Here is a 12,309-nt window from a genome sequence, read left to right on the forward strand (position 1 = left end):
GAAGGGCCATAGTGACCGTGAAGTTGCGACGGTGGGAGTCACTTGGTCTGAAACATGGTTGTCAGCCATGAATGCTCAGAGCAGCATTACTGAAATACTTAGCTCTGAAACATTCTGAGATACCCTGAGTTGGCCAGAGACGCTTGCTGTGAGCCGTTTGTGGCTCGAGGCCTGAAGCACAGTCTAATATGAAACTGAAGTTCTGTCTAAAGGAACCTGACATGGCGCTATGATAGGGTGTCCGTTAGTGTAGCCACATTGGGTTGAGCCTGACTTTACGGTGAAGGCCCCACTAGGTCGAGGTGCAGTTTGTGAGCTTGATGTCTGCTCCCCCAGCCATATCTCCCCAAGTTGTCAGCATACACCCAAAACATGTAAAAAAAACAGGGCTTCTGTTTGCTGTCAATATTGCAATGCAGACCTGGACAACTAAGGAAAACAGGCGGCCACAGGAAAATGAGATCTGGTAAAGTTAGACAACAGGTTGCACAGAAACGATTGAACCAAAAAACAGAACACAAGGAAACCCAAGCTAGAGAATAAGTGAAGCCCAGAGCAGCCTACTGATATCACCAATCCAGACATTATTTGGGAAAATGAACTGTAGCTGTAAATATAGGTTTTTAAAAGACCTGGCAGCTCGCATCTACTCAAAGACAGAAAACACTGTGGGACTGCCTAACCCACTCAGGCCTAAAAATCTGAGTAATTATTAAATCCCGATCAACGGGCCAGGGTGAGCCCAACTAACAATAGAAAAGTAACAGTGCTTAGAAATAGTGAAGTGTCAGCAGGTAAACTTACCACAATACTGTCTCAGGTCCACGCAGCAAACTAGCCACTATTCAATACCAAGTCCTGGCCCATGCCAGTCCTCTCCGCATACAAACATCTACTGCATCGAGGAGGGGGACAACTCCTGGCTGAATTCAATTTCATGAACAAAAAATGCGGGTCTAAACCAGGCAATGGAAGTTAAGACCATCAACCTGGTGGATGATCATGTAGGGCATGAGCAACCTGCTATTAAAATGTTAAACCCATCTGAGCAATTCACTCAAGAAGAGTGAATTAACAAACATAAACTGACATCTAGTGCCCCGGCAAAACTAACGCAAATTGTGAGAGCTTACATTTAAAAACGGGCAATATTTCCAATGTTCATGCATTAAACATTTTACAGACATCAATTATGGCACTTAATATGCAGTCAGACAAACTGAACATCCAAATCGACCTTAGGAACGTAATAGTCTCCCACGTCACTGGTCTAAATGCGAAACTAGACAAACTGATGGACTGGATAACAAGGATGCAAGAAATAATTACCTATTGTTGGCTAGTTAAGTACTAAGCCAGCTATTTTAATGTCTATTTTGAATGAAAGGAAAAATCCAAAGCCAGAAACCGTATCTAGTGTGCATACCCAAGAGCTGAGCTACCGGCCTCACGTTTGAGCGGCAGAACAAGAACAACAACATATTGCAGATACTAATGAGACGCTCAGTACGACGGGAGGAAATCTCACTAGCCAGGAGTTGATAGAGCACCCATCAATGCCAATCAAACAGAAATTGGTGACTGATGTTGATCTACACGAGCCAATGATCCCTTGCTCAAACTAAGAGACAGAAAAAACGTGCTAGGAAGGCAAGCAAGAACCCTTAATACTTAGTGAAAGAAGTTCCTGGCAGCAACAGACTATATCCCATCTTTGAGGCTAAGTATGAACAAAGAAAGGTGGCTATTGCAAACACCTCAATAATTTCCTACAATGACACCACTACTGTGGGAAATTGCCAAATTTGGAATTTACTGGACACATCACAAACAACGATAGACACGACTGATAATGTCCCCAAGAAACCTGAAAACATCCTGGCTCAAGTTGAGCCACACAACAGAACACAACACGAAATGAAGGTGAAGCTCTCCCAGCTAAAAATACAAGGATCAGGTTCAGAAAGGTCTGTGTCCCTTGCAATACGAGAAAAACTGCAAAGTGAATCTAATCCCATACAGGGCTATCCTTCCTGATCACCAAACTATGGAAGAGATAATAATATCTCAGCTCAGTGATCCATAAAGATGCTATCATATTCTTTGAAAAATATTACTAGTCATGTATTAGTGCCACCACACTATAGAATGCATACCATCTGCCACCCTCTGCTTGAAGCCACCACCTTCTAGGAACATCTAGGGTCATGGTTCTAGCTATCCTACGTAACAAATGGAAATATGTTTGAGGCCTCAAATAACCAAGACAGACTGAGTCATGGTATCTTCTGGCATACAAGGAATCTCAGCAAACTCACACAAATTCAATATTGTTTGTTCAGGTTGGCGATTTAACAGGGCTGTGTTGTCCACCGTGAAAAGGCAGCCTAAGAAAAGAACTCACTGGGTGCAATGGACGGATTCTGCAAGTCTCTTTCCTTGCTAGATAAGTCTAGGAAAAAGGTACCCAATTCATCTATCGCTCATCTTAGAGAGCTGTACAATGACAATAAAGAGCAGAGGATTCGTACCTTACAGCCTACTGAACCCCTTTAATGCATTTTATGCAGCCATGCCATATTCTATTCATTGTCGCCCCCTTCACCTTCCCACCCCCCATCCCATAAAAACATACAGGTTCCTAATCCTCTCTTACCTTAACTCGAGACCAGAGAAACCAATAATAACAGCAAATAACATCACAGATAGGTCCTTCTTCAGCTCCTGCCTGAAAATGAATTCCAGATAACCCCTTTTTATTTTCAGGCTTGGTCAGAGACAGCATTAGATGTCTCTCCAGCCTTATGAATTTAAACTACATACAGAAATAAAAAATGCATATGTATGTGGAGGGTCTTGTACTCTCTTCAACCAACGGTCTGTTTAACTATCATTCTGCTTCCACCCACCGCAACATATAGCATGGGGTAAAGGGTCAGCCCATGATGGCCACTGTCCGTCTTGTGGCATTTTTCCTGATCACATGGGCAAATTTGGGATGTATGTCGTTACAACGCACACTTTTACAACGCATGCACTTACAACGCATTTTTTACAACGCAACATCGCATTCCATTACATCGCATACCACCTTTACAATGCATACCATTACAACGCATAATATTAAATTGCATTTAAGGTAAGTATTGGATAGTATAGGGGTAAAAATTACTATTCTAACTCCAGGGGGTGCAACAGTAGGGTAAGTGTTGGATTGCGTTGTAATGGTATGCGTTGTAAAGGTAGTATGCGATGTAATGGAATGCGTTGTAAAGGTAGTTTTAAACATGCGTTGTAGTGTCATGCGATGTAATGGAATGCGTTGTAGTGGATGTTGCGTTGTAAAAAATTTGTTGTAAGTGTAGTGCGTTGTAATAGTTGCGTTGTAAAGGTTGTTCACCGCAAATTTGCCTTTAAAAAATTCACTTCAGTGCCAGGCTTGTGGGCCAGTACTTCACTTTGGCAATGTTTTTTTTCTTTCCACTTTTTATCCATTTTTTCGGTCCTTGTGTGTGTTTAAAAATGTGACGTGTCTTAAAACTAGAAAATGGTTCTAAACCAGTTCTAAGTCACCTACCTGATAGGGAGCACTGGTACTGTTAAATTATGTGAAATGGCAAATTCTTTTTATTTCAATTTATTTTTGCATGCTTATGACTAATAATGGCAATTTTCTTTTTGAATGAACGATTGAACCTGTGTGACCAAGGCCACAACTAGTGGCTTTGCCAACATTTGCTTAACTAGTGCTACTTCTCGATGGCACACTGGTATTATCAGGGGTATCGAATTATTCAACTATATTTTGCATAATTATGGATCTGCTGCATTTTCCGCATTATCTGCAGATTTTAACAATAAACGTTTGTTTCTATCTGAAAGTAAAGTTAGTAAAATTTCAGCAACAGGTGTTGCCATGCATTGGAAGGTCCTTGCAAAGGTTGACTTCTCATGTTTCTGTTGCTTATTTTTATGTTTCGGTGTTAAGCTAAGGTGCAATCTATATCCAATGTTAATAAATGTCGAAATTACAAAACAATGGGGTAATACAGTCAGAAAATGTGCCACATTACGCCACATAATTTGCTTTTTCTTGCTACACAATTTAGCCAAACCTGATGTATAATTTGTCCCTCTCTTGTTGCATAGTTCCAGTGGCCCTGGTTATTTTTTTGCATTGGGCTCAATACTCATTCCCGTGTGAGCACCAGGGCTGGACTGGGAACAGAAACCGGCCCTGGCAAACTGCCCAGCTGGTCCCCCTGGGGTGAGTGCAGCCGAGCAGTTTGCGAGGGCCGGTTTCGGCCTATTTTGTTACAGGGGGCCGATATTGCCGACCCCCTGGTAACAAAAACGGCCCCAAGGGGGCCAAAACCGGTCCCCACCCTAGCGGCCTACCGGGGAAATGCCCGGTGCCCGCTCTGGCCAGTCCTGCCCTGGTGAGCACACACTCACACAGGCCCGAGCACACATGCACCTACAAAGCAATCCACACAATTCCTTTAAACCCCTTCTGGTAGTATCCAAATTCTCTCTCTTCCTCTTTCGTTTACACACAAATGGGTACGCAAGCAAGCAGACAAACATTCACCCAAATAGCTCAGGCAGGATAAAAGACATTTTTAGGGTTCGCCTCCACAGCGTTGAAATCTCCTTTATTTAATATATCTTAAAAGGGGGTTCTTATCAGTTCCTCTTGCCAAAATACTGTGTTAATTCGCTTTTGGGTGGACTTTATATTTTTTGGTTAACTTCCCCTGATACTTCTATCAAAGCTGTTCACGCTGTTTAAGCCCCATTCACTATCAAGATAAGATCTCTTCCCAAGGAATAGTCAAGTAGCTTCTAACAGTATGCTAAAATGCTTTCTTTTTATTACTTATGTGTGTAAAGCATATGCTTGAGCCTTAGAACTTTTGTGGCATTTCCTATTCATGCCTCAGTACCTTTCTTTGCGCTTTGTAGGCATTATCGGATAGATTTTTTTAACTTAATTTATTTGGTCATTATGATCAAATTCTAAATGTTGTAATAAACTCAGCACATTAAAAATAAAGTTAATATACAAGAGCCATGCTATATTTTACTAATAACCCGGCAGCCACAAGTGCAGTTACAGGGTCATGATTTGAATGGTGCAGCAGGTGCAGCTGCAGTTGTCAGAACTCCTCTAAACACACAATATTGCTACATTTGACTATTAAACAGACAGTCACAATTGCAGTTACATTGCAATTAAACGTGACTTGATGTGAATGATGCAGCGGGTTCAAATACACAGGGGCCAAAAGCTCTAGGGACCCCACTAGAAACATATTATTGCTATATTTTAAAACTAAACAAGCAGTCACAAGTGCAATTACCTTGCAGACAACAAGGTCATGATTTCAATCGTGCAGCAGGTGCAGTGACACCAGGACCTAAAGCTCTAGGCACCCCCACTAAACACCTAAAATTGCTATATGTTACTACTAAACAGGCAGTCGCAATTGCAGTTACCTTGCAGACAACAGGGTCATGATTTGAATGGTACAGCAACACCAGGCCCAAAAGTTGTCACAGCTCCTCTAAACACCTAATATTGCTATATTTTACTACTATACAGGAAGCCACAATTGCAGTTAAATGGGGCTTGATTTAAATGGTGCAGCAGGTGCAGTGGCACTGGGGCCAAAGGTTGTCATAACTCCACTAAACACCAATAATTGCTATATTTTACTACTAAACAGGCAGTCACAAGTGCAATTATCTTGCAGGCAACAGGGTCACTATTTGACTGGTGCAGCAGACCAAGACCCAGACCCAAAAGTTATCAGAATTCCCCTAAAAACATAATATTGCTATATTTTACAACTAAACAAGTGCAGTTATCTAGCAAACGCTAAGGTCAATAGTGCAGCAGGTGCAGTGGCACCAGACCCAAAAATTGTCGGAACTCCTCTAAACACGTAATATTGCTATTACAACGATTAAATCTATTATTTTTCCCCGATCCATTTTATTTTTGTAAAATGTTGATATTACTTTCCCGCACTATACCAGTACTAACAGCACAATATAAAGCCTTTTTGTACTTAAACATGTCATAACACTTTAACAGACTTTCTGTAATTTAAAGCAGCTTATTAATAAATCACATAGGTGAAATCTAATGCATTTACCAATGCTTGTTAACTTCTTACCTCCTGTGGCTTCCTTAATTCCTGCCCTCAGTGCGTTGCCTGGATTCCAGTGTGTTCACAAATGCACATGATAGTGTGAATGTGATTGACAGGGCAAGGCCTGAAAGGATACTGCTCTGTCAAGCTTAACGTGAAGGTTAAATTCTCAACACCCGCGTGTCCACGACAAATGCAAATGACCTGCTGCTTAACAGTTCAGCAGGGGCCCAGCACAGGGTAACAGCAGGGCTTTGGCTGTCAGAGTATCCTGGAGGCAGGCTCCACCCTGAGAGACTTAGCCGCACCAGCAAAAAACAGTATATCAGACACGAGTACCTGTACTTTCCTTGGCGGTGGAGAAGTGGGGATACTTGAAGGCAGGGCCGGACTGGGAGGGCAAACCAGCCCTGGCAATTACTTTGGACCGGCTTGGGGTGGGAATGCAGGGTTTTGGGGGGGGGGGCTGGTGGGAATCACTGCTGCTGTGCTTTTGTTACAGGGGGCCCATATTGGAGCACTGCTGCAAAACTGGCCCCCAGAAACAAAACTGGCTCCCACCAGTCCAAAAGCGGGCCCCACCCTTCTGGCCCACCGGGAAAATGCCCGGTGCCCACTACGGCCAGTCTAGCCCTGCTTGAAGGGAAAAAAATGAGAAGTGTCGGTACTCAGTACCTGTGAGTACAGCCCCATTTAAAGCACTGGGTAAAATTACAGCATAGTACCCACTGCTCAAAAATTGGTATTTGCCAGGTTGTTGGTCCCCACAGTTCCTGTTTAGAGTCTGTACAATACTCGTTATTGGTGCCAAAAACATTTACTGCATTTCAAACCACTTTCATCTTTTTGTAAGGGTTTGAAAGTGCGGTAAAAAATCTCAATGGTGAGTAGGGGAGTGCATCCTATCATTTGCCATATGCTTCCCATTCTACAACCAAAGCTGTAAAAGAAATGAAGGAATAATGAAGGATGCAAAAAACAAACACACAATAGCAACAATGCCATAGCACTTTATTTTAGCTTCACACATTATAGTATTTTTTAAATTTAATTTTAGCCACACTGCTCTACAGCAGTAGTGGCCCATCCCCTCCCAAAGTATGGAGGGGGAGGCCGAGCAGGGCCAGAGGAGGGAGGTGGGGAGGTTTGGGGGGGACAAGTAAGAAGGAAAAAAAATTAAAATAAACTTACCTTGCGGCCACAACCGTCTCCCGCATAATCGCTTCATTCTTCTTCTGGACCTGGGCACAGGCTCCCAGCCTGCCCTGCAACCAATCTGGAAGCTGCTCACACATGAGAGCAGCTTCAGGATTGGCCAGAGCACCAGCAACTTGCGCTCCCAGGCAGACTGGGCGCCTGGGCCTACTCTCTCCAGCCCCAGCAATACAGCTGAGACTGGAGAGAGCTTCACTGTGCATTAGGGGTTTGGCCGACCTGAGACAGCCAGCAAAACACCTCATGCGCAGTGTAGGGAGTGCCTACCACTCCCCCACCAGCAGTGTCAGCCCCTGGACCCGCTCCCAAGACTCATCCGAGTCTTGGGGGAGGGTCCAGGGGATTAAAATAAAATGATAATAAAACAAGTATAAAACCTGTTTTATTATCGTTTTATTTTCTGCTGGTGGCAGGGGGCGGCGCTCCTTCGCCTTAATGGAGCGTCCGCCCCTGCTCTACAGCAGGGCTAAAAGACATTGACAAAGTCAATCGCTCTGACATAGGCGAGACCTGCTGGCTTTGCCAAAGCTTGTTCCCTTTTTTGGTCCTTATTTTTGTGTCCAGTACCGCTCATTCCCCAACTCTTAAGACCTTTCTAGCTCCTTTGAATCTTCTCACCTCCTCACGGGATCCCTCCCCCTGCTCCCGATCCTCGCCCATTCCCATAATCTCTGCTCCTGACCACCCATCAGATATGCATGTCAAAGTTTTCAATTTTTTATATTATTTAAATCATTTCCTGCTTTCACGAGCAAAATAAAAGATTTTTCATGTAATTTCCTCAATATTATTATTTTGTATTTTTTCCATCTTTTTTTGTAATCAATTGCTATTCCGTTTATGCACGGCTGAAAACGTGTATTAGGATACTCTCATTTATGTGAATTCTGCAAGCTTTGGTGTGGGTGTTATTTCCTGAAACAACACTGGTTACACAATACTGGCTGGTGTTATCAGCAGAAATACCAGAGATGCCATTTTGTCACCAGTGATTCAAGGGTACACTTCTTTTCAAATACTGCAATATACATACATACAAAATAATTACAATTAATTGTACTTGTCAGTTTCAAATGCCAGGCTGTGCGCTTCCTTAGATTGTATAACTGTTAATTTTGTAGTAACATTCCAAAGCTATGATTTTCCTCCATAAAAACCTAAACAAAACCTTATCTGAACAGCTGCAATGTCATTCAAAAATTACGCACACAAATTTCGACATTAGGAAGAAGTCAAGTGACCCCTCTCAGCAGAAGTTCATGAAATATAAACTGGCATTTGATCCTGGCGAGCACTGCAGTTTTATAATATAAAATCACTGAATAAATCAAATGTTTTTTGACGAAACATAAATCACATTGCAACATGCTGCGGCAACAACGCAGAGCAACACAAATTTGAGTTTTTTTTAGATTAAACATGTTCTCGGCTGATCTTCAGGTTGGGCTTAACCTTATGCCTTAACTCTTCTATGTCATTCCTCTGCCTGAACATATGACGTGTAAAGTTTTAAAAATCTAATGCAAAAGAGTTAATCGATATATCTACCTAAACAAAAAGGCTACATTGGTGTAGGAAGGTTTGAAACATGCAGGAGCAGACACTTTTAGTGCTAGGGTTTAAGGGGCATATCAGCAACAACCGGCGATAATTATCGCTAAGCGCACTTAGCGCTAGGATAATTATCGCCAGCTAGCGTGGATTTTTATCGCTGAGATAGCGTGCTATTAGCAACGCTTATCTCAAAAGCGATAAAAATCCTAGCGCTAACTGCCTAACGTGAGATTATCGTGATAATCTCACGAAATGTGGTGTTAGCTTGTTGATAGGGACTCACAAACTTAGCCATGATATCCACCTTCCATAGGATATCATGGCTAAGTCAGTCCTGAAGCAGGCGTAAGGAAAGTAGCAATAACAGGGGTTATCGCTACTTTTCCTGCCGCTATGCTTCATAGCGTGGGGCTTGATGATATTAGCGACATTTCTCCTGCCATGTTAGGTCAGGAACGTCCACTTTGCATCTCATTAGAGATGCAAAGCTGGGCGTTAAGATTTTGTGCGCTACTGCAAGGTTTCACGCGTTAGCGTGACCTTGCTAATTAGGCGTTAAATTATCGCCACTTTTCGGCAGAAAACGGCCGCAAAAGCAGCGATAATTTTCTAGCGCCGCCTTGCTGATATGCCCCAAATTTTGCTGGAAATTGGAGGACCAAAGGAGCAAGAGAGGGATTTATTTTTAGGGCACAATAAAAGAATTTGCCTCATTTCCTTGATTGTTACCCTACCCAACAAAGCAAGGCAAAAACCACAGAAACACTGATTACTGCAGAAGCTTGTGAAATATCCACTTCGACAACTTTGACACACATAGCTACACTGACCGAATTTCGAAGCGAAAGCCACAGCAAACACACAACAGCATGGATCAACACAGGTAAAAAAAGACACTGCAGGCAAACTCATGTAGAATTCAAGATCCTTCTACCTCGTTCACAACAGGTTAGAACTCGACCTCAGTGTTGGTGTACAGTTTTTATGGCATGGGAAAATGGGGATGTTTCGGCCCTACAAAAATAAATGTGGTGAAGGGTTTAGTGTTAGCTTGCACAGGGTAAGGCAAAAGATCCTGTATCAAACACTGCACGGTAACAGTTCTGTCAAAGTCATCTTTATTGGGCTATAAAATAGCCGTAAATGCACACAAATGATACATACATACAAACACTGTCCAAAGAGGCAGAGACACCATAATACATAAACTGGTAATAAAATTAAAACACATAAACCTGAATAAAATTAGCAGTAAACAAAATTGTAATAAATTTGCATGTTGCAGACAAAAATTACTTTAAAACCTGAGCAAGAAATTCTTAGTAAAATCAATCCTCTAATATTGTTTTTCTGGAGGATACTGCAGCTTGGAGAAACATAGCTAGAAAGCAACAAGAGTCATCATCTGTCATGGTGTGTAAAAAGCGATACGCCTGCATACAGGACCGTATCTTTCTGAATCGCATAAAAGGCATAAGCGAACTTTTTGTATATAACACATAAAAATCGCAAAAGAAGAGAAAGTGCATCATGGTTTGTTTAAACTGATTGATACAAGGGCATATCCTCATGCTGATGCCGGAAGGGAAGCATAAAATAAATTTTGTTGCGCCAGCCCTAAAGCTGAACAGTAACATACAAGCAAAATACCCATCTCCTATTTGTGGTAGGGAATCACCTACATTTAAATACAAGTAATCTGTAACACTCATGTTATTGCTTTCTGCCCGCAATCTGTCTGTTGCAGCTTTCTCCAATAGTAAACGCCTTACTTGCTTTCTACAAGCAGCAGTCGGTGGTCCTCTATCCAAAAATATATCAAGTAGGCCTATTACTTCCAAGGATTTTTTAACATAAGCCAACCAAGGGATGGAGAGACCCTTATCGCAAGCAATCTGTCATTAATTATATTCTTTGTTAGTGTAGCGTCTTCCTAGCTCCAGGTGGATAACCACAAAATGGTTGGTCGACTATGGATATAGTCGCTCAAATAATCTATGCTCCCTCTGGTGGTTAGTAGGATTGCGCGATCCCCAAACGTCAGTGCCATAATTCGCAATGGGGGCGCACTATGCGGAGTATATTTGCAATTGTGGTTTCAGGGGCCTCACACCCTTTGGTGATGGCAAACTAAGTAGAGACCCAATATGTGGTGTCCATGAACCCAAAGAACTAAAATTGATCCTTCAGAAAGAAAAAATGCTAGTTAAAATGTTTGTGCCAACAGTAATGGAGTGTAGTTTTGCACTCTACATCTCATGTCATTAGAAATAACTAGTTAAAATTAGTTGACAGATTAAAACTTGCCATGTACTTAACAAAGGCCTGTGCTAAAAGACGCAAGGTTTGGGAGTACAAGCAATTAAAACTGCATCATCCGTATACAGTAACGCAGGGAAGGGGGTGCCGCACACCATAAGTACATCAGGGGGGCTCTTAGTAAGTTCTACACTGAGCTCATTTTATATAAAATAAAATGTGATGGAGCTAGTATGCTCCCCTGGCAGACCCCCCCGCTTAATACTAAACTCATCAGAAACTTCCCCCTTGCTCCCGCACCTTACTCGAGCCTTGGTACCAGTATCTAGGGAAATGCGTAAATGTACTGTAGATGGGTCCATTTTTAATTTAATAAGCAAATGTTACAATTTTCCCTGGTCGACACAGTCAAATGCCACTGACAGGTCGATGAAGGCGAGGTACAATGTTGACTGTTTGGCCACGGTATACTTCCCGATAATCGGGCTTAAATTTAGGCTTTGCTCAACAGTCACTATGCTGCATCTAAAACCATATTGACAGACGTTTAGTTCCTTTTGTTTGTCAGCCCACTCTACTATTCGAATTTACAAAACCCTACCCAGAATTTTCGCTAGAATGTCAATCAAGGAAATAGGACAGTAGCATTTTGGCTCCGCCCTATTTCCGTTTTTGAAAATGGGAACAATGACCAAAGAAGTCCAAGAGGAAGGAAGTGAAGAATAGTTTGGCCTAATATGCACATGTACTTGGAGCCTACAGATTTAAATTACATTTGATAATATCAATGGAAACACCATCGGGACCTGATGCTTTACCACCTGCACTTTCTTGAATAGCAGCCTCAATTTCGTTCAAAAAAACAACTATACGGGGTGGGTCAGCCCCTTGCCATAACCACAAGGGGGGGAGACTACCGTTTGTATAGATGTCTACAAAATGTAAGATGTTATGTTATGTTATACAGGTTTTTTGTATAGCGTGCGGCTACTCGAAAGAGTGTCCCGACGCTTTAAATTGCACGCTAATCGCAAAACACAACAGGGAAAATGAACAGAAACAGACAAAGAAGAGACCTGATAGGACCTGAAACTAAGAAGTGAAAAGCCAAGTTTTAAGCCCC

The 12,309-nt window shown here is 42.2% G+C and overlaps 1 protein-coding gene across 2 annotated transcripts in view; it reads right to left on the reverse strand.

The window, feature by feature from the left end:
• The window catches only part of RGS7 (regulator of G protein signaling 7), a 1,943,194-nt gene that overhangs the window by 17,030 nt on the left and 1,913,855 nt on the right, over window positions 1-12,309 (reverse strand). The window contains exon 17 of one of the 2 annotated variants that reach the window (XM_085609335.1): window positions 9,862-9,941. The exons of the other annotated variant lie outside the window; for it this stretch is intronic. Coding sequence (XP_085465461.1) covers window positions 9,867-9,941 — 75 coding nt within the window. The 3' untranslated portion in view covers window positions 9,862-9,866. The remainder of the gene's footprint in view (window positions 1-9,861; window positions 9,942-12,309) is intronic. 2 annotated transcript variants of the gene reach the window in all.

The sequence above is a fragment of the Triturus cristatus genome, chromosome 6 (genome assembly GCF_964204655.1).
Source record: "Triturus cristatus chromosome 6, aTriCri1.1, whole genome shotgun sequence".
NCBI lineage: Eukaryota > Metazoa > Chordata > Amphibia > Caudata > Salamandridae > Triturus > Triturus cristatus.